Genomic DNA, 21,721 nt, shown 5'->3' on the forward strand with positions numbered 1-21,721 from the left:
TAATAGTCACATGGGAGAGCGTAGAAAATACTGCACAGTTAGGCCCTCAACTCTTCTCTAATTGTTTTCTGGCTCTTCTCTTTTTCATTTGGTTATATATTTCCCTCCTGGGGCAATACCATGTCTTATACTAAGTGTATGTCTCCCAGCAACCAGGACACTCAATGAGTGACTACTGGATGGATGGATAGATGGATGGATAAACACTCAGTAAATATCTACCTAGATAAGCAAATAAATGACAACAACAACAACAAAACTTGTATTAGTCAGTTCTCTCTCTCTCTCTCTCTCTCTCTCTCTATATATATATATATGAAGAGATTTGTTATAAGGAATTGGCTCATTTGATTATGGAGGCTGAGAAGTCCCACGATCTGCTGTCTGCAAGGTGGAGAGCCAGGAAAGCCGGTGGTGTAGTTTGAAGGCCTGAGAGCCAGAGATCCAGTCCGGGTCTGAAGGCCTGAGAACCAGGCGCGCTGGGCTGGAGAAGATCAATGTCCAAGCTCACAATCAGGCAAAGAGCAAATTCAACCTTCCTCCACCTTTTTGTTCTGTTCAGGCCCTCAATGGGTTGGATGATGTCCACTCACACTGGGGAGGGCCATCCACTTTACTCAGTCCACCAATTCAAATGCTAATCTCTTCTGGTAACATCATCAGACACACTGAGAAATAATGTTTTACCACTTTTCTGGGTATCTCTTAGCCCAGTCAAGTTGACGCGTAAAATTAACCATCACAAACTCTGACATTTATCAAGCATTTACTATATTCCCAAGCACGTGCTAAGTACTTTACTGACGTAATCTCATGCTTAGAGATATACATTTGTGAGAATTACACAGAGGAAAAAATACTTTTATTAGATTCTTTGACTTGATGTGACATTAGGGAAACTAGGATATTGAGATGGGGGTTGGGAACCTAACACCTAGAAGCATAAATGAAAATAATATCATTAGTTACTTCTTTTTTTTTTTCCCTCCCAAAGCCCCAGTAGATAGTTGTACGTCATAGCTGCACATCCTTCTAGTTGCTGTATGTGGGACGTGGCCTCAGCATGGCCGGAGAAGCGGGCGCGTGCGCGCCCGAGATCCGAACCTGAGCCGCCAGCAGTGGAGCGCGTGCACTTAACCGCTAAGCCACGGGGCCGGCCCTCATTAGTTACTTCTTTCTGTAGACTAGAAACTATGCTAAGTACCCTATGAATATTTTCTCACTAATTCCTGAATAACACCCTATGAGATAGGTACTACTACACACTCCATTTTCAGATGAGGAAATGAAGGCACAGAGAGGTTAAGTGTCTTGCCTAAGAAGCAAAGGTAACATTCAGTTGACTGACTCCAAATCCTGTGCTCTTAACCACCAGGCTTCCAGAGGACTGCAAAGCCTTCCACCACAGTCTGGATGCCTGAGAAGGTGCCTTTCCATGGGAACATAGGGATGCAGGTGAGCCGGGGAGGGAGGGAGAGGGAGAGCATTGTCATGGGAACAGTGAGATTTGCTGCGAGAAGGGGTGGCGTGCAGGGCAGTTGGGGCTGAGGAAGGTTCTGGAGACAATTCTGAAGGGGTCTCTAACTCCCCATTCCCTTCAGCAGCACTTGGTAAACCTCAGCTTCGCTCCCTCTGTCTCTTCCTGGGGCAGGTGGGACAGGATGCTCTCTGAGTTCTAGCAGCAGGACTATTCCTCAGACAGGGCAGCACAGCTGTAATTAGGGCGTAAGTCTGTGGTTGCCCCGTCTCGCCTTTCACAGCCATCTTGCTTGAGTAGTCGCAGGTATTTAGAGACTTGCTTTTTCTCCCTCTCAGCAGCTTTATAACCTTGAACACATTCTCATTTTTCTTCCCGTCACTCAATTTACCAACCCCTGGAACAAGTCTGTCACTCACTCGTGAGCCTAGAAGGCTCTCTGGTGAGTTGTAGGGCAGTTCACACCGGTTTGGTTGGGCAGAACAGGGTGAGGGTGTTTCTTTTCTTGGGTTTAATTTGCTTAAATTGCTCCCACCTCCTCTGCTCAGGTCTAGCAGCTCCTTGGAAGTTGTGGCGGGGCATTTTGGTAGCAGGATGGTGGTTAAGAGCATAAGTTTAGGCTGTGGAGGGGCCTGGGTACATGTCTTGAGTCTACCATTGGGGGCCACATGACCTGGGATGTGTGACTTGACCTCTCTGAGCCTCAATGTTCTCATCTGTAAAATGAGAGAGAACTATTACCTGCCTCAAAGGATTGTTGGGAGGATGGAATGAGAATGCTTATAGAGCACTTAGCACTGCTCCGGGCACATTGTCATCCCCATCATCTTCCCAGCAGGCCAAGGACACTGCAGGCCTGGGATAAGGGTATTGAGATCACAGAATCAGGGGTTATGAAGCCAGGCTTTTCTCCCTAGACAAGCATGGAGGCGAAGAGAAAAGAGAGCTTGTTGTAGCTGAAAGATCCAGTGGCAGTTCCTTAAGATGGTCGAATCCAAGGTTTTCAGGATTGAAAGAGACCCTGGAAATCCTCTAAGACTGAAAAGAAGGCGGTTATGTAGCAGGAGAGTGAAAAAGAGAGTGGGCCAGGGTGACCTCCACAAAGCACCATTCATGAAGGAAGGGATCTGAGGTTTCAATGAGAAGGCCTGGCAGCCAAGAACAGGACAGGACTGCACGGGCTCTGGGAGCCTGGTCACTGCTCAGGTGGAGAAACAAAGTTACCCTATCCACCCTTGGGTCAATTCCTCATTTCCCCTGGAGGAGATGCGGGCGACTTAGGAAACTGGGTGGACCGGGTCCCCGTTGCCCTAATCTGGTTATAACCAACCCGTGTTTCCTGTATGGTCTGGCACAGAAACCAAAGGAAGGGTATGCAGAGCTGGGCCCCATTGGTTCCTTGACACAGCTGCTGTGTCCTCTTTGAGAAAGATGGAGACACCAGGGCTGGGAACCCATAGGCCCCTAAGAAGAAAACATCAACAACCAAAATTACAGCTGGGAAGAACTGCCTCCATCTGCAAGTAACTGGGCAATTACCTCCTAATTAAGCTCTCATTAATCTGTTTTCTGAGGGTTAGAGTATAGTACTTGGTAGGTGCACGGCGCCCTGCTTGCCACAAGGTGTTGAAGATTAAGCATTTCATGTGAATTAAGGTGGAACTTTTCCATCTGATTAAATATAATAGTCTGATTTATTCCAACATCATGAGGTCTCAAAAGCCACACTCTTTTATCTTTGGAGCACTGGGAGGGATCACCGGGTTTTATTTTGAGTCCCATGTTTCAGGAGAGGAAGAAGCACCAGGAGGCGGAAAGACACCGGGTAGAATTCAGACCAGTGCTTTTCAAAGTGTGGTCTACGGATCTCTCTTGCATCTGAGTCACTTGCTTAATAAAAATGCAGATTCCTGGGGTCTGCTTCAGTCCGGAGTCTGAAACTTCCCAGATGATTCTTACGAACACCCAGGTCTGAAAATCTCAGGGAGAAGCAGAAAGTCTTCAGGGATTTTAAGAACATCGATAAATGAAGTACACAGACAACTCAAAACACCATTTCAGCTGATCATTTCTAAACCCACCCCAGAAAATCTTTCACTTTAGCATTAGGCTGGGTAAAGCTCGACTGTTCCGGGCCAGCCCTGTGGCTTAGCGGTTAAGTGTGCGCGCTCCGCTACTGGTGGCCCGGGCGCGCACCGACACACCGCTTCTCCGGCCATGCTGAGGCCGTGTCCCACATACAGCAACTAGAAGGATGTGCAACTATGACATACAACTATCTACTGGGGCTTTGGGGAAAAAAAAAGGAGGAGGGTTGGCAATAGATGTTAGCTCAGAGCCGGTCTTCCTCAGCAAAAAGAGGAGGATTAGCATGGATGTTAGCTCAGGGCTGATCTTCCTCACACACAAAAAAACCTCCACTGTTCCATGGTTACACTTCATCCATCTACAGGTTGTGATGCAAATAGAAACACTTCTGGCTCAAAGTCAGAGAAGAAACAGCATGTTTGTGTATAAATCAACCCCTAGATCATCAAAGGCTGATGTCTTAGTTCCAGCTCCCAGGGCTCAGGTGTTGTAAATGCTGACTTAAATCCTCTTTATCTACTGATAACAAAGGTGAACATAAGTGATCTCCAGAAATGGTTCACATGGGACTCCCAGGTTCTTGAAAAACCACAAGTGATTGGCAAATGTTTCTGTTGCAGACACCAACTCAAACAAACAGCTCATTTCCTTCAAGAGCTGTGGCTGCGAGCCTGAATGGAGCAAGGAGGGGAGAAGTCTTCCTCTCCCTTCCCCCACACCTTCTTCCCCTTTCTGAGGTCAGATTTTTCTGATGCTTAAGGAGTCCAGACTGGGGTAAAGAAGCTATTGATAAAGAAAGGGGACCCCCCCTTCCCCCTGCCCAGGCCACTGTCCTCTCAGAGTCCGTTACAATTACTTCCATTTTACTCATTTCAGGAAGCCTGGGGGCCACAAGGCTCTGAATCACTGTCTTGTAAGGCATTGTATCACATTGAACTTCATTCGGTGTGCTCCGGGGAAATGCAGAGTTGGGTCTTGCCCACCGAAGATTCTGACAGGATTCTGATAGATTCTGATTAGAGGCAGCCTGGGTCACTCTGGAACAGGCGGTAGTGGTTCACACTTTTTTTTTAATAACAGATTATTGAGGTATATTTCACATACGACACAATTCACCCATTTAAAGTATACAATTCAATGGTTTTTAGTATTTCAATATTTTTAGTATTTGCCTCACTCCTAAAAGAAACCTTGAACCTGTTAGCAATCACACCTCATTACCTCCACCCCCCCTCCCCTCAGCTCTAAGGCAACCACTAATCAATCTACTTTCTGTCTGCATAGATTTGCCTATTCTGGGCAGTTCATATAAACTGCATTATACATATGTGGTCCTTCATGACTGGCTTCCTTCACCTTGCATAACCTTTTTAAAGTCCATCTATGTTGTAGCATCAGTCAGTACTTCATTCCTTTTTATGACTGAATAATATTCCATTGTATGGATATACATTTTGTTTATCCATTCATCAGCTGACGGACATTTGGGTTGTTTTTACCTTTTGGCTATTATGAATAATGCTGCTGTGAACATTCCTGTACAAGGTTTTGTGTGGACAGATGTTTTCATTCCTCTTGGGTATATACCTAGGAATGGAATTGCTGGGTCACTTGGTAACTCTATGTTTAACCTTTTGAGGACCTGCCAGACTGTTTTCCAAAGTGGCTGCACCATTCTACATTCACTAGCAGTGTATGAGAGTTCTAATTTCTCCACATCCTCCTTAACACTTATTATGTGTTTTTGATTTTAGCCATCCTAATGGGTATGAAGTGACATCTCACTGTTTTTTTTGATTTGCATTTCCATGGTGGCTAATGATGTTGAGTATTTTTTCATGTGCCCATTGGCCATTTGTATATCTCCTTTGGAGAAATGTCTATCTAGATCCTTTGCCCATTTTTAAATTGGGTTATTTGCCTTTTCATTACTGAGTTGTAGGAGTTCTTTACATATTCTAGATGAAGTTTTTCATCAGATATATGATTTGCAAAAATTTTCTCCCATTCTTTGGGTTGTCTTTTCACTTTCTTGATGTCCTTTGAGGCATAAAAGTTGTAAATTTTGATGTACACTTTATCTGCTTTTTCTTTTGTTGCTTGTGGCTCACACTTTGAGAAACATCGCTAAAATGCAACTTGAAACTCTGGAAGCTTTGAGACCTCGAAGTCTGGCGGGGCTTTATAGGTCATCTTTGACAGGGATTTCCTCCAAGTTTGGGATTTCATTCCCCATTCCTGCCAGCCCTGGCTCCTTCTCTGGGCGGCAAGCACAGAGCCCCGGGGGGCCCTTCACTGTGTTGACATCTCTCCCTTCTCCCCCTTTCCTGAGGTCTACCACAATAGAGCAGCTGAAATGACAAGTTGGAAATGTTCTTTATTGTGAAAACTCAATGGCCTTTGTCTCTGGGATTTGAAATTTTTGATGCAAATATTGGCAGCGAAGAGTTAGGAAGGAGGAGGGGGGGAAGGACTAGGAGAAGAAACCCTGCCATTGATTTCCATAGTGAGTCATTTCGACTCTGTGTTGTCTTGGTTTTCTTTTTTTGTGTGTGAGGAGATCAGCCCCTGTGCTAACATCTGCCATCTGCCAATCCTCCTCTTTTTTTTTTTTTTTTTTTTTTTGCTGAGGAAGACTGGCCGTGGGCTAACATCCGTTCCCATCTTCCTCCACGTTATATGGGACACTGCCACAGTGGTGCGTCGGTGTGAACCCAGGATCCGAACCCGCAAACCCCACGCCGCCACAGCGGACAGCGCGCACTTAACCGCTTGCGCCACCGGGTAGGCCCCTGTGTTGTCTTGGTTTTCTCACCCATAAAATGGGGGCGAATACCTCCATCTCCCCAGCTCAGTGCGGGTACTGGAGGATGAATTCATCTGTATTGGTTAAAACACTTTGAGATCTTGGATTAAAGGCATTACAGGGTATTATTAAAATAATAAATGATTTAACAGCAGGTAGGGTGAGGCTTCTAAAGCAGGAATCCGCAGGGGCAGGAAGGAGAGGCTCTGAGCTGTGGAGGGCCTGCAGCCTAGAGCGCCTGGGCCCAGACACAGGTGTTTATTCTTAGATGGGAGATTGTGTGATTTCTCACAAACTGGGTTATTTCATCTGAACTGAGTGCTTCCTATGACTTCTGACCTAAGGAAGGAGTACAATCTTTTTAGGAAATAAGCTCTATAGATTAAAACAGTTAGAAACAATGCAAGACATTGCAATCAAGTGCTGAATTGAATGTCACAAGTGTTAAAAAGAAAGCAGAATAGATGGTGCTGAAGAGCAGCATTCCCCCGTTATGAATCCCAGGTCTCCCACACACCAGCTGTGTGACCGTCCCCGAGTTTCTTTCTTCTGTGACTGCAATTGTTCCTATAAAGTGGTTAGAATTAAGGCTGGCACACAGTAAGCACTCAAATGTTGGCCCTACCTGGGATCTTGTCAGGATCTGCTTTTGCTGGTTATGTCATCTTGGCCAAGTTGCTAGATCCCTCCAATCCTCAGTTATTCTATCTGTAAAATGGGGATAAGGATGCTTACTAGCTCACAAGGCGTCTGTGAGGATGGAGGGAGACAATGTTTGTAAATAGCGTAGCACGGGCCCTGCATTGCAAATGGTCAGCATTGACTAAAGGCGTTATTATTACTGTCATGAACACTATGAGCTGCCCTGACTGAGGGTGTGCTCAATAATGGCTTAGTTAAGTCCGCTGCCTTCTTTGGAAGCTGGAATTTGAGGTGGGCAGGAAGGGATTGATAGATTCGGGTGATTGATCAAAGAAAGGCTGAAGCTGAGGATGAACTGCCCAGAGGGCAGGAATGGACTAGGGCGTCTCACTTTTTCCTCCAGTCGGGAGGCTGGCCGGCTGTATCTGGTAGAGCCCGGCGGCTGTTTACCTCTGACCCCCCTTCCGCAATCTCGGTTTTCACCTTCCCAGTCGGCGAGTGTAGGCTCCTCAAGGCTGCAGCGGACCCTCCGCCCTGAGGAATGTGGGTCCCGCTGCCTGGGCCGACCAGGCCCAGCGCCTACCTCTTCCCCCGCACTCAGGAGCGAGGAGACCGTCTGTCTTCAACCAACCCTGCGCCGGGATCCTGTTTCAAAGTCACCTGAAAGCCATTTCCTCCCGCGCCCGCCCCTCCCCGCCGCTCCCAGTAAATCACCTGGAGTTTGCATTTGCCTGGAGCAGCTTTTTTGTTTTTAAGGAAAACACTACGAGCCGTTTGCTATACAGACTTGTCTACACCCGGATATCAAATATACCCGGTGGTTCTGACACCAGTGTCCCATTCCTCCTCCCTAGGAGCTCGTGATAATGTCTAAGCAGTGGAGCCCCTCCGGGGTCCCACCCTGGGCTTCTCTCCCCCTGCCTTGTGCTGGGACAGCATCTTTTTTCCACGACCTTTGTGGATGAATTATTTTGGGTTTTTAAGTTATGCTCTTGCTCAAAATCCGGCCTGTCCTTACTGAGTGTCCCTGCCCCTCCCCCTTCACGTTCCCGATGTGGACCTTTCCATGTCCCTATGATGACATTACAGACATAAAAACAGGAGACAGGTTCTCTGTCTTCGTTTTACAAAAATGTGCCTTTCTGTTACACAGGTTTCCACACCTTGCTTTTCTCAGCCAACAGTCTCTCGGTGGAGCTCCCTTCAGGTTATCGGCTGCTTCATCTCTCGTCAGCTTCTCCGGCGTTTGGATTCATATCTGTAAAGGGTCACGGGGATCGAGTTTCGGTGAGGAATTCAAGACGTGCCTTTCCGGCTCAGAAGAGCCGAGGTGACCTGCTCTGGTAGGATCAGGACCCCCAAATCCGACCCCAACTAAAGACTCACTCGAAAGCCCCCTTTCCTGACCGTGGGGATGTTTTGGCTGTCGGCTGCCCTCTCGGGAGGCGGTGATATCAGGTCTGTGACACCAGGTGTCCCCTCCCACGTGCGTCTTTGTATCTTAGAGCATGTGAGCTGCCCCGGAGCGGCTCGCGTTGGGCAGGACCGACACCGCGGGGCTGCGCGCTCGCCGAAACCTGCGGGCGCGCATCACGAGCCGCGCGCGGGCCCCGCCGCCCCAGCTTCACCTAGGGCTCCGGCCCGCGGCGCCGCGAAGTTTCCCGGGCCCCCGCGGAGCCAGTCGCTGGATTCCAGCGCGGGCCTGAGTCTCCACCCACTGGAAAAATTCCTGGTCCGCCCCTCCCGCCCTCCTCCCCCTGCGGCAGCTCCGGCCCGGCCCCGACTTCCTGCCGGGCGCTGGGAAGCCGCGCGCGGGCTGGGTCCCCGGGGGCCACGCTCGCAGCTGGCCGCGTCCCCAGCCGCCGAGGGGCTGGCAGTGGGCGGGCGCGGCCGGCAGCCTCAGCCCCTTCCGAGAGCGACTTTCAAACTCGCGCCCGCGTCGCCGCGGCACCGGGGCAGCCTCGCGCGCGCTGCGTGCCGGACCCGCCGGGCCGGCGACCGCTCGGTGAGTGTCCCTCGGTTCTCCCCTCTCCCTCCGCCAGCGCAGCCGGCGAGGTGGCAGTGACTGGAGTCCTTCTGAGGCCCCCACCCTCCCGGGGCACCCGCCCCAACCCCAGCCCGCTGTGGGGTGAGGGCTCGCGGTGGCCGAGGAGGGCCCAGGGCTGCGTTGGCTCTCCCAGGGCGACCCTCCCCGTAGAGAGCTGGAGCGCGGGACGCTTGTGCAAGGAGACATTTTCTGTCCTTTAGCCCCCACCCCGGAAACAAAAAGAGCGGTAGCGCCGGGTGGCTCCAGGAGACTCAGTTTGAAACTCGGGAAGTCCGCGAGGTGCGCCCACCCGCTCCCACGGCGCGCTCGGTTGCCCAAGGGCTGGTCCTAGCCTCGGACTGTGGGCCCGGTAGGCTGGACTCTTCTGGGGAAGGACCCGAGCCTCTGGTTCCTGGAGCCCAAGAGGCGCCAGCTGCCTGTTCCGGGTTGCTGCCCCACGGCACTCATCTTGGGAATCTCAGCCCATGTCCTGGAGGGATTAGAGTGGGTGCCAGAAATGGGGTGTCGGGGAGCCGAAAGCACAGAGGCATTGGCTGCCACTTTCTACCTCGACCTCTCCCACTCCTGAAATCGCTGTGGTTAATTTGCTCCCCATCTTCAGCCCTTTGGTTTGGAAAGCCGGGATAAGGCACGGAAACTTGAAATTTTCTAGACGTTTTGAGGTAGCTACTTTTACTCTTTAGAGCTGCTTTTGAAAACAAAAGGAAGAACGGAGTGGGAAATGTAATGGTGGGAGGCTGGAGAGGTGTGGACTGGGCGAGGGCTGTGTCAGTGGCCGCTGTGCGAGTTTCATCCTTGAGGTCACTCACTAAGCTGTTGGCAGGTGAAGGGGTCTTTCCCCTGCTCTGGGGCCCCCAGGAGGCGACCCAGACTGCATCACCCTACAGGGAACCCTGGGATTGTCCGAGTCCATCCTGTCCTGCCTCTGCATGCGGCCCAATCACACCCACCTTGCTCAAGAAATAATAAGCTGGGAGAGTAATGCCAGCCAGGAGAGGGCTCCCCATTGAGAAAGTCACCTGCTTCCCTCCTTGGCTGGGCTGGGAGTGGAATCCTGAGTGATTTAGGTGGGAGTGACTTCACCCCAACCATCGCCAGCAGAAAACCTAGGGAGTAAGAACCTAAAGGTGTTCCCCTTCTCTTTGTTACTCACCCCTTCCCCGGGCCTGGGACTCCTCAACTCTTCCTATGCGTGCTGTTCATATTCCTGCTGCCTCTGCTGCCTCCACTGCCTCCACTCCCTTCACTCCCTTCCAACCCCTGGATCCCTGGGTATCTTGCCCTGGGGATGGGGCGGGGAGTAGGCATGGGGTAAAGCAAGTCCTAGAAGCAGAGGGAGTGGTTTGTTTAAGAGCTGTTTGGGGGCTTTTCTACTGCCTTTTATTAGAAGTGGCATCAGGGAGAGTGGGAAGAGCACTGGCCTGGGAGTCCAGCACAGGATTTTGCCTGCATTTTAGTCCTGACTCTACAGCATGGCCTCAAAGATTGATAGAGTCGCTGGGCTGGAAGGCACCTCAGATTATCCTACTCCATCTACACATGAAGGCGGCAGAGATGTGAGCTGATTGAGCCTGGTGCCTCGTTGGCCAAATAGGGACCAGAACTCAGACTTTCTCACTCTGTCTAATCCATGCTTTTTCCAGGATGACCTGGGCAAATCACGTATCTTTTCTGACTCAGTTTCCACGTGAGATAAGTGGGCCTGCCGTTCCTCATAGAGACTAGTTAAGGAGCAAATGAAGCCACATATCGAGAAAGTGCTCCGTAAACTCCTATACAAAATAAAAGGCTCCATGTGGCTGAGAGGGGCCCTCGAGAGCTTTACGATTTACTGGATATGTCCCATGTGTACCACAAGGACATGGTAGATCCCAGGAGCCAATGGTGGAAGTGGACAGCCCTGGCCTGTAGTATCTCAGCTGGAGAATAAACATTTGCCTACCAAATCCACAGTATCCCAGGGTCACTGTGTTTACACTGGAGGAGGCCAAAGGCCATGGCGTGAGGGATGACCAGGGCTGGAGGGGAAAAGGGACTGTGTTCCAGATGTGTGGTTTGCCCCTTCACCTCCACCCCTCTTAGAATCTTGTGAAGGCTCTGGCTCCAAGCCTGGGGGTTGCTAAAGCCCAGGTGGGGCCCTGACCTTGGAGGGTTAATTGTGAAGCCACTGAGCTGTTCTCTGTTGTGTTGGGGATTGAGGGCACTTTGGGCGTTGGGAGGGTGTTGCCTTTGCAGCTGCACTGAGGGCTGCCTTCAGCTCCTCATTTCTCCCCCTCCCCCATCCCAGGCTGCCCTTCTGGCCCAGGCTGCTGCTCTGTCCCGCCTCTCTGGCCAGCTGCGTGTCCACAGGCCTTTGTTCCAGGGCTGCAAGCCCGCCCTCCCTGGCAGAAGCCCTCAGGCTGGAAGCTGGAAATCACTACTGCCAGCAGGAAGCCTCTACAGGAGTCACAGGGGACCTGGCAGGTCCTCATTTCCTGAGGCCCCCAACTTGCCCCTGGCCAGATCTCGGTCGTTTCTCATCTCTCCTTGCTTCCCCTGAATGGATGGATCGTCCTCTTTCTTTTCTTCCTGCATTCTCGCCTCTTAGGTCTTTTTTCAAGTATTCATTCATTCAACAGTTATTTATTTGGCACCTACTGTATATGAATACTGGACGCACGGGACACAGCACATAGAAAATATACAGCAATCGTTGACCTCACAGAGCTGACTTCTAGTAGGGGAAGTGGACAATAAGCAAGACAGATAATTGGAATAGAAAGCATGTTAGTGATAAGCAGAATATGGTGGGGAAGGTGGATATGACTTCTTGTGGAAGGGGTGATTTCCCAGGCTTTTAGATGGGGTGGCCTGGGAAATGTCCCAAGGAAGGGAGGATTGAGGTCATGCCTAAAGGAGATATTTCCCTTCTCTGATCTCCCTTTCTTGAAACCCAGTTCAAGTAACACACTGCTGTCTTGAGGAGCAGGGTTTGCAATCGCACGCACCTGGGTTCAGCTCCCAGCCTGACAGCTTGCTAGCCCTGTGGTGCTCAACTCCTTTGAGCCTGTTTCGCACCTGTAAAATGGAGTTAGTCATCACACCTACCACGTACGGTATTGTGAGAATGAACAATGAGGTAACATATATTAGATGCTTAGCAAGACCCATAGAGGTGTTCCATGAATGATAGTCTTTTATTGTTTCTCCAACCAAATTCTGGGGATAGCTCAAGATACTTAATGCCATTGCTAAGGACTGGAGATGAAAGCTTTCCATTTCAAGTGTTAGGCAGGAGAGGGGAATTAGAGGGAGAAGAAAATAGAAACTCTGGTCGTGCAGACTTTCTGGTTAGTGAGACTTTTCTACTCTACCCCAGATTCCTGGTGGTTGAGGATGCGGGACTCCCAGGGTGAGCTGGGGGCAGCCTTGACCCTCCCCTGCTCTGGAATTCCCCCTGCTTCCCACCAGCTCTGATGAATCACACCTTCGTCCCTGGCCTCTCCCCTCTGCCTCACAGCTGGAAGGCTATCCGCCCCTCCCCCCAATGTCATGTAGAGAAGTTATGCTCCCAGGGGGAGACAAAGGGGTGGGGAAAATGAGGGAGGGTCTGGAGAGAGCTGGGCAGATGGTGGGTGGAGCTGTTCTAGGAGCGCCTGCAGAGGTGGTAAGAGGATTCTGATGGAGGCTCAGAGGCAGCCCTGAAAAAAGTTTCAATGGACCAGAATTTAGAGTAACAGAATGCACAGACACTAAAAGATCTCAGGGTCTGGCTGGACTCCAATTGCTCAGCTCTGGGCTGCTTCCACCCAGCCAGTCTGAGAAGTCTCTTCCCCTCTCAACTGGAACCACGGACCTCAAAGGGAGGGGCCTGATCTAAAAGACTGCTGTCAAAAGCTGCGGTGAGCGGTTTCCTGGGGACCCTGCCCTGGCTCAGGAAGCAGGGATGGGCGGTGGAGGGTGAGGCCCAGGGAAGTGGTCATCAGCCAGACCACTCCCCCTGAAGGCCCCGCTGCACACGCAGGGTGCAGACACAGGGTGAAGGAGCTTTTCAGGCCTACCAGTTGGTGCCTGGAGACCTGGTAAAGCTAGATATAATCTGGCCTTGGAGGAAGTTGCAAACTAGGGCCCTGAACAGCCCCCTGCATTTTTGTGCTGTGGGGTGACCTCAAGTCAGAGGAGGAAAAAAACTGATCCGGGTCAACTAACCTGTGATCCGAAGGAGGTGCATTTAGAGATGCTGGCAGCCCCTCTGGTGTTAGCTTTCTGGGATAAAGGCTGGCCTTGTTAACTGGGTCTCTGCTCTGTTCTCCTTATTTTGATCAGAAGCTCTCTGAAGGCAGGAACTCTGCTTGACTCATCTTTGTTCCCACGTGGCATCCAGAACAGTATTAAGTGTAATCAACAGGGCATGATGAGCTTGTGCTGGGGTCCCATCCTGAGAGTCATTGGGGTGTGGTGATCTCATCTGCTCCAGCTTTTGTTCCATGGAGTTAGGGCACAGAAGGCAGTGGTGAGGGTCAAGCCCAGCCCTGGATGGGCTGTTGCCATCCGGGAATGCAAGCAAAGGGAAAGTGGGGCTTTTTACAGTTCTCTTGCTGGCCTTTGGAGAGGGAGCCTGGTTTAAGCTCAAGCAATGGCTTTTTAAGGACTATTAACCTCTGTTTCATGCCGAGCAGACTCTGGGGCTGAACACGGGACCTGAACAAGGTTCCAGTGGGCACAGTGGTGGCTGTGCATGCAGCCTTCTGGGAAGCATGGTTTGAGAGTTCTAGAAGTTGCTCTGATTACTGCTGGAGTCTGGTTGAGAATGGAGGGAGGGAGGGATGCAAGAGGAGTGAGGAGTGAAGTCTGTTTTACTGTGGTAACAGGATCCTGAGAGGAGAGATGGGTTCTGCAGATACTGGAAGCTCTTAAAAACTCATATCCTTTACTCCCTAGGCTGTGAGACTGTGTGTGTGTCACTCTCAGAGGTTCTTGAGCAATAGATGGCAAGTGTTTATTGAAAGGAAAAGGGAACCAGTGTTCTTGCAGCCTCTCTCTGTCCCATGCATTACTCCAGCCCCAGCGCTTGCTGCACGGTAGGATTCCAATAAATATTTGTTGAATGAGTAAAAGCCTACAGTGTGATGAAACCTAGGAATTAAGGAAATGTTCACACTCTTCACAAATGTTCTATTCCTGTCTGAGAGTGTCCAGAATGTAAGATTCTAAGATGTTAACCTGTGGTCTGCTGCTCTGGCACAGGGGCAGGCAACGCCATCTTCCTCCAGCCTGGAAAAGCAAAAGGATGCCGGGAGTCATTGGGACCAGTGCTCCCAGGCCTGCTGCAGAGTTGGCCCCATAGCAAGTTGGGCCCAAAGTGGACAGTAGGGTGTGCTTATAGTCTTAAATATAGATCATCCCATAATATGTCCCACACAATATCCCATAACACCCCTCCTTCCCTATTCAGGACCTGGCCTCCCGCAGCCTTGCTTCTCTGTATAGAGCCAAGAAGGCCTCAGATCAGCTAGGACTCAAGTGCCTACATTTTTTTCACACTGGCCTCCTCAGACCCTGTTTAACTTTTGTATATAAGCTGTGTCATTCCTATTTCAAAGCCCCCAACTGAAAGGAAGCAGCAAAGGGAAGAGTGTAGAGAGGCTGGTATTGAGAAGAAAAGTGACCACAGTGCACCTGAGAGTTGACAGTGAGAGTGGACAGAGATCAAAACACTATGAAAAGCCAGTATTAGCATAAGAGCCGAGGGTCATTTATTTAGGGGGATGGCTTGGCACACCTTGGCCTGCGGGGAGATCATCATTTTGATAATTGATGGTTTGCTGGTAATTGGGACCCTGAGTCATCAAGGAAAGGTTAAATTATATTCTCTTGACTATTGCAGAAGGCAGGAAGGAAGTGTATAACATAAAAGATTCCCAATCAGAGACTAAAATTCTTAAAAGTGTTGAGACTTAGGTGGTAATACAACTAATGCTCTCAACAAGGCAAGATGAGTGGTGTTATCCCTGCCACAGAGAAGGAAACTGAGAATGCACAAGGCTGGTGACTTGTCCAGGGTCACTCCGAGAAGACTTGGCAGGGATGAGGTTTGAACTTCCGAACGACTCTGGAGCACGTGCTCTTAGCTCTCCTAGCTCTACCCCGGACTGTTTTGAAACTTGGCATTCTTGAAAATGTGGCTTTTTGGACAGCTCTCTCTGCAGGGGGTCCAGCTAGTCAAGGTTTTACTGTGTTACAGCCGAGCCAGGGTGGGCCCAAACTTAATTCAGCTCCCCCCAGGCAGACTGCCCCTTTTTCCCAAAGGGCACTTGCCTCAGTGGAAACAAGAATGCTTTCAGTACATTTACATGTGAAGCACCTACCTGAGGGCCCACACAGCACTTTCTGAGGCCGCAAAATGGCAGGGAGGAGCTGCAGTTAAAAAAAATCCCAGGCCTCTTTCCATCAGGAGTGTTGTTCCTTTGTTTTGGTTCTGGATGCTGCTGAAAGATGCTGTGCTGTGCAGTCTTGTTGCTGGTTGTTCCAGTCAGTCTCCAGGGTGGTGGGGCCGCCCCTGCGTAGGAACCCCAATCCCCATGTTCCCACCCTCCAGATCTGGCAAATGGTGATTTTATCATTTATTTACTTCTCTCATTTATTATAGAGATAGAATGTTACAGGTGCAACCGAAGCTTCGTTTTTCTCCCTAATCTCTTTCTCTTCCCTCCCTCCCCAGAAGTAATATTCTCCTGAATATGGTGTTTATCATTCCTGTGCATATTTTATACTTTTCACTGTAATCTATAAGTAATGTATAGTATGTTGTTTTAATTGACATATGTTAAATGTGTTCTTCTTGAACTTGCATTTTTTATCGAACATTGTTATCTAGATTCATTCATGTTGCTATGTTCAAATCTAGTTTATTCATTCAACTGTTATGTGGTATCTATTGTACAATTATATCACGGTTCCCTTATTGATGGACATTTAGGTTGTTTTCATTTTCTCCACTATAAATAATACTGTATTGAACATCCATGTGCCAATCTTCTCATAAGTTATGCTTTTCAAGATACTGCCAAATGATGCCCCCAGATGATCTGTAACCAATTTATATTCTTAGCAGAATTTGAGAGCTCCTATTTCACCCACGCTTGGATTGTGTCTTTTAATCCGGTAGATGTGAGATGATATTTTAAAATTATTTTGTAAATTGGGTTTTAAAATTAGCACTTTGGGGCCGGCCCCGTGGCTTAGCGGTTAAGTGCGCGTGCTCCACTACTGGTGGCCCGGGTTCGGATCCCGGGCGCGCACCAACGCACGGCTTGTCCGGCCATGCTGAGGCCGCGTCCCACATACAGCAACTAGAAGGATGTGCAACTATGGCATACAACTGTCTACTGGGGCTTTGGAGAAAAAAAAGGAGGAGGATTGGCAATAGATGTGAGCTCAGAGCCGGTCTTTCTCAGCAAAAAGAGGAGGATTAGCATGGATGTTAGCTCAGGGCTGATCTCACACACACACACACACACACACACACACACACAGAATTAGCACTTTGATTACAGGTGGGGATGAGCACTTTCCGTGTTTATTGGGCAATCCTGTTTATTATTCTGAGAGTCTTTGTCCTTTACATTAAAAAAAATTTTTTTAACTAGGTAATCCATCTACATGAGTCAAACCCCAAAAGGGAATACAGTGCAAGTCTCCCACCTCTGTCTGTAGCTCACCACCTCCCCGCTCTGTGACGTGTTAGAGGTTCTTGTGTACTTTTTCAGTTTTAATTGCCATTGTCTTTTTCTTGTTGAAAGTTAAAAAAATATGTGAAATAATCCTTTGTAGGTTATATTCGTTACATATAGCTCTGGATTGTCTTAACTTTATTAATAATGCCATTTTCCATAGAGCAGTTTTAACTTTAATGTTGTCAGATTTGCCAGTCTTTTGTGCTTTCTGTGTCTTTTTCAAGGAATCCTTTCCTACTCTCATATTATACATATATATTTTAATATATTTTCTTTTACATTGAAGTTTTGCTTCCCACACTTGCATTTTAAATTCACCTGGGATGCATTTTCTTTATATGACACTGGTTCTCAACCCTGGCTACGTATGAAAGCCTCATGAAGAGCCTTACAAAAAAGTGCTGAGCCTGAGCCTCGCCTCAGATCAGACCAATAAAATTGAAACGTCTTGGGGTGGCGTCCAGGCGTGGTTATGAAATGCCCCAGGTGACTTTTGTGTACAGCCGAGATTGAGAACCACTCAACCTTGTAAGATGGAACTGATTTTACTTTTTCCAGAGGAATAGCCAATTTTTCCAGTACTAGTTATTGAATCGTCTATACTTTCCTGCTCACTTGTTACTTTTGAGATTTGATTGATTGATAACTTTATTGAAATATATTTCACATATCTTAAAATTCACCCATGTAAAGTGGTTTTTAGTGTATTCACAGAGTTGTGCAACACCCCCAAAAGAAACCCTATCCGTATTAGCAGTCATTTCGCATATCCCCCCATCCCCAGGTAACCACTAGTTTTCTATCTCTATGGATTTGGCTATTCTAGATATTTCACATAAATGAGTTCATACAATATATAGTCTGTTATGACTAGCTTCTTTCAGTTAGTATAATATTTTCAAGGGTCATCCGTGTTGTGTCATATTATTAGCTCTTCATTCTTTTTTTTAATTGCCAGATAATATTCCATTGTATGGATATACTACATTTTGTTTATCCATTCATCAGTTGATGGACATTTGAGCTGTTTCCACTTTTTGACTATTATGAATAATACTGCTGTGAACAATTGTGTACAACTTTTTATGTGGACATATGTTTTCAGTTCACTTAGGTAACCTAGGAGTAGAATTGCTGGGTTATGTGGTAACTATATGTTTAACTTTTTGAGGAATTGCTAAATTGTTTTTCAAATAGGCTGCACTCTTTTACATTCTTACCAGCAATGTACAGCGTTCTAATTTCTCCACATCCTCACCAACACTTGTTATTGGACATTATTTTGATTTTAGCTGTCATAGTGGGTATGAAGTGGTATTAATTATGGCTTTGATTTGCATTTCCTTAATGATTAATGATGTTGAGCATCTTTTCATGTGCTTGTTGGCCATTTGTATATCTTCTTTGGAGAAATGTCTATTCAAATCTTTGCCCATTTTTAAATCAGATTATTTGTTTTTTTACAGTTGAGTTGTAAGTGTTCTTTATAGATTCTGGATACAAGTCCATTGTCAGATATATATTTACAAATATTTTCTCCCACTCTGTGATTTATCTTTTCATTTTCTTGTTAGTGCCTTTTGAAACACAAAAGTTTTTAATTTTTTTTTTTTGGTGAGGAAGATCAGCCCTGAGCTAACATCCATGCCAATCCTCCTCTTTTTGCTGAGGAAGACTGGCCCTGAGCTAACATCCATGCCAATCTTCCTCCACTTTATGTGGGATGCTGCCTCAGTGTGGCCTTTAATATATTCTTTTTTGTCATTGGCGTTATGCGTTTATACTATGTGTGATGTGTCTAAATGTGGAATTCTTTTTTTTTTTTTGGTGAGGAAGCTTGGCCCTGAACTAACTTCTGTGCCTGTCTTCCTCTATTTTGTATGTGGGTCGCTGCCGCAGCATGGCTTGATGAGTGGTGTAGGTCCATGCCTGGCATCTGAACCCGCAAACCCTGGGCTGCTGAAGCGGAGTGTGCCGAACCTAACCACTCCACCACCAGGCCGGCACCCTAAATGTGGACTTCTTTTAAATTTAACTTGTTGTGTGCCTTCAATCTGAGGATAAATATCTATCTTCAGTTCTGGAAAATGCATATACGTTCTATCCTTGAAAATTGCAGCTCCCCCATTCTTTCCTTTTTCTTCTTTGGGAATGCGTGGACCTCTATGTCTGTTAATGTTCATATTTTCTATCTTATCTCTGCACTGAATTCAGGACAATTTCCTTGCCCCCGCCCCATTTCACTAATTCTCTCCTTAGCAGTGTTAAATTTTCTGCTTAACCTACCTGTTGAGTTTTAAATTTCAATATCCTATATTTCATTTCCATTTAGTGCCTTTTCAAAGTCTTTTTCAGATTTTTCTTTTATTTCTAGCTCTTAGAGTACCAATTCGTTCCATCTTCTGGGTCCCTTGTGATGGTTTGTTTTCTTGTGTGGTTTGTAATTTTTATGCTGAGCTCCTCTTTAGTGTTGCAAAGAGTGGGATGCTTAAAAGCAAGATATTTTGGGAGTCTGCGCTTATCGGTGATGATGAGGTCTAGGGCATATCAAATGTGTGGGCGGGTGGCTGAGGTGGGGTAGAGGAAAAGATTGTTGGAAGGCTCCTCCCCCAGAGCTTGGCACCTCTGGCTGCTTCTTATCATACAGGTTTCAGCTCGAGTCACCTCCTCAGAGCCTTCTCAGGCCTCCCTGCCTAAAGAAGTCCCCATCCCCCAGTCCCACTCTCTTTTCCCTGCTTTATCTGCCTCATAACGCTTAATCACTATTCAGAAATCTGTTAGCTATTTGTCTACCTTTGTGGCCTTCTTCCCCACTGGAATGTAAGCTCTATGAGAGCAAGGATTTGTCTTATTCATTGCTGTGTCCCCAGCACCTGGTATATGGTTTATACTGCCAATAAATAGGAGTTTGAGTAGTCCTCTTTTCGGACAGGAGGTCATCTCAGCCCCGATTCTGCAGTTTTCAGCTGGGCTAGGACTGACTGACCAGGCAGCAGAGAAAAGGTGAACATTGGCTCTCTGTTCCAAAACCTTTTTCTGTGCCTCCACTGGGAGGTCTTTTTCTCCCATCATAAGAGCCCAGAAAATACCATCCATCCTGTGTGCTTCAGCCTTCTTCTGGCATGTGTCTCCACGGCTAGGAGTAGGGATTTGAGTGCCAGAAGACCTGGGGGAAGAAAGGGCACAAAACCCCAGGAAGCTCTGGTCCTTACCTTTAGGAGGCTGTGATTGAATTAAGAAGACCAAGCCTTCACAGAAAACAGTTTAGGATACTTACCACTTAGTTTAGGATACTTGCACCTCTCTGAGCCACTGTGCAGATTAGTACCCCCCACGGTGAGAATGGGTGGGTGGAGAAGGGTAGCCTGTGCCCTGGTCCCCGCCCCCCCACCCCGAGTCATCTTCTGGGGTCACATAAGCAGTTTCTGGAGGCATCTATGGGCGAGTTATAAATTCCCAAGTGACTCCATTTTGGCCTCTTTCTGAGGCTGCCCTTCAGTGTAGGAACTCGTTCTGAGCAAAGTGTTACTTGTAAAAGGGCAAAAAGTGCCCAAGGGCATTCCCACGAGGTGGGCTGAGGGATGGCACCTTTCCCTTCCATCTTTGGCTGCATCTCTTGGGCCCCGTGGAGCCGGCGTTGGAGAATGGTGAGGAATACGGGGATCGTGGATTCCAGCAAACCCTGGCTTTCCCTCTCACCTCACATTGTACAGCCCTGGGTGAGTGATTACGTAGCTCTGGATTGTAGGGTTGTTGTGAGGAGATCACACAGAGAATGTGTTTAGCACAATGTCTGGTACTCCCCAATAGAATGCTGGTTTCTATTATTCCAGTCTGGCATCTTGGGAGCCACTTGTACCTCAGTTTCCTGATCTGTAAAAACACAGATAATAATATCTGACCCCCACTTGTCCCCCACCCCCCACACTCCCCACCCCGGCTGTTGTAAGGGCCGAAGGGTTAATATCCTCAGGCGTTGAGGGCCTGGGCAGGGGGAGGAGCGCATAAATGGAGTATTGTTGTGCTGGTGAACGATCTGCCTTTGTTCTTGTGTCTTCAGTATTTGACTTCCTGCAGTTAGTGTCCCCTGTGCTTAATTGCTGGAGATATTTGCATGTCCTTGGCAGTGTGGCGCTCACCCTCGGGGCTGTGGTCTGGGTCCTCACCCAGCTGCGACTTGCTGAGTTGGGGTGGGAAGCTGCATTTCCTCTGTTAGGGATCCCCTAGAATTCAGGAATGAAAGCAATGCAGAAAGTATGACCCACACGCGGAACTGGTTCTGAATAGGACGTTTATTGAAGAAGTTTTGCAGGAGGCGGCGGGCGCTTTAATTCCCGAGGCTGTTGGCAGCTCGCTGCTCGCCTCGAGCCTGTTAACTGCTCGGCTGCCGGGAACCGTGCTTGGGGAGCATGCAGCTCCTGGGCCCCACGCCGCCCTCTCTGTGCTCGGATGGGAGCCCTTTTGAGGAAAGCGGTAGGTACCTGGCTGGGGCCAGGCTGGGGGGTACAAGTGGGGCATGCCCAGGACTCTCAACTCCGGGCCTGAAGCCTTGCCCAAGTCCCCTGTGAAACCTGGTCAGCCACAGGCTTTGGGGCAAAAGGTAGGTTTTTCCCTTGGGGGTTCAGAAACTGAGACCCACATAGGTTCAGGTGTGGGAGGGCTGGTCTTTTTTATGCTGTGCTGGCTTCTCCTAGTGGGTTTGTCCAGTGTGGCTGGGTAAGAGCAAGACAATCCTGTGCTTCTTTTGGAGGTGACCGCAAATGGTTCAGTAGGGGACTTTGGAGAGTCTTCTGATCTCTGAGCATTCAGGGTTGGGTGGTTAGAGAAGGGGCCGCTCCTGGAGGGACCCAGCACACACACTGGGAAAAGCAGGGTTAATCTCCCACTTCTTCCTGAAGTTTCCTTTTCCCAGAATCCACCTAGTGTTGTTAATTTGGATAAAATCA

General features: G+C 48.4%; 1 protein-coding gene across 8 annotated transcripts in view; it reads left to right on the forward strand.

Annotated features, from left to right (window-relative positions):
- The first annotated feature begins 8,836 nt into the window (after window positions 1-8,836).
- Window positions 8,837-21,721, forward strand: part of PLEKHG3 (pleckstrin homology and RhoGEF domain containing G3) — a 38,749-nt gene continuing 25,864 nt past the window's right edge. For 3 of the 8 annotated variants that reach the window (XM_058567113.1, XM_058567112.1, XM_058567114.1), the window contains exon 1: window positions 8,838-9,018. Coding sequence is in view for 1 of the 8 variants with exons in the window: in XM_058567117.1 (XP_058423100.1) it covers window positions 21,225-21,248 (24 nt within the window). In the remaining 7 variants the exon portion in view is untranslated. Of the gene's footprint in view, window positions 9,019-12,704; window positions 12,942-20,742; window positions 21,249-21,721 lie in introns of those variants that run through there. The other 5 variants (XM_058567115.1, XM_058567116.1, XM_058567110.1 and 2 more) reach the window with 4 other exon arrangements.

This window comes from Diceros bicornis, chromosome 24, assembly GCF_020826845.1.
Source record: "Diceros bicornis minor isolate mBicDic1 chromosome 24, mDicBic1.mat.cur, whole genome shotgun sequence".
Classification (NCBI taxonomy): domain Eukaryota; kingdom Metazoa; phylum Chordata; class Mammalia; order Perissodactyla; family Rhinocerotidae; genus Diceros; species Diceros bicornis.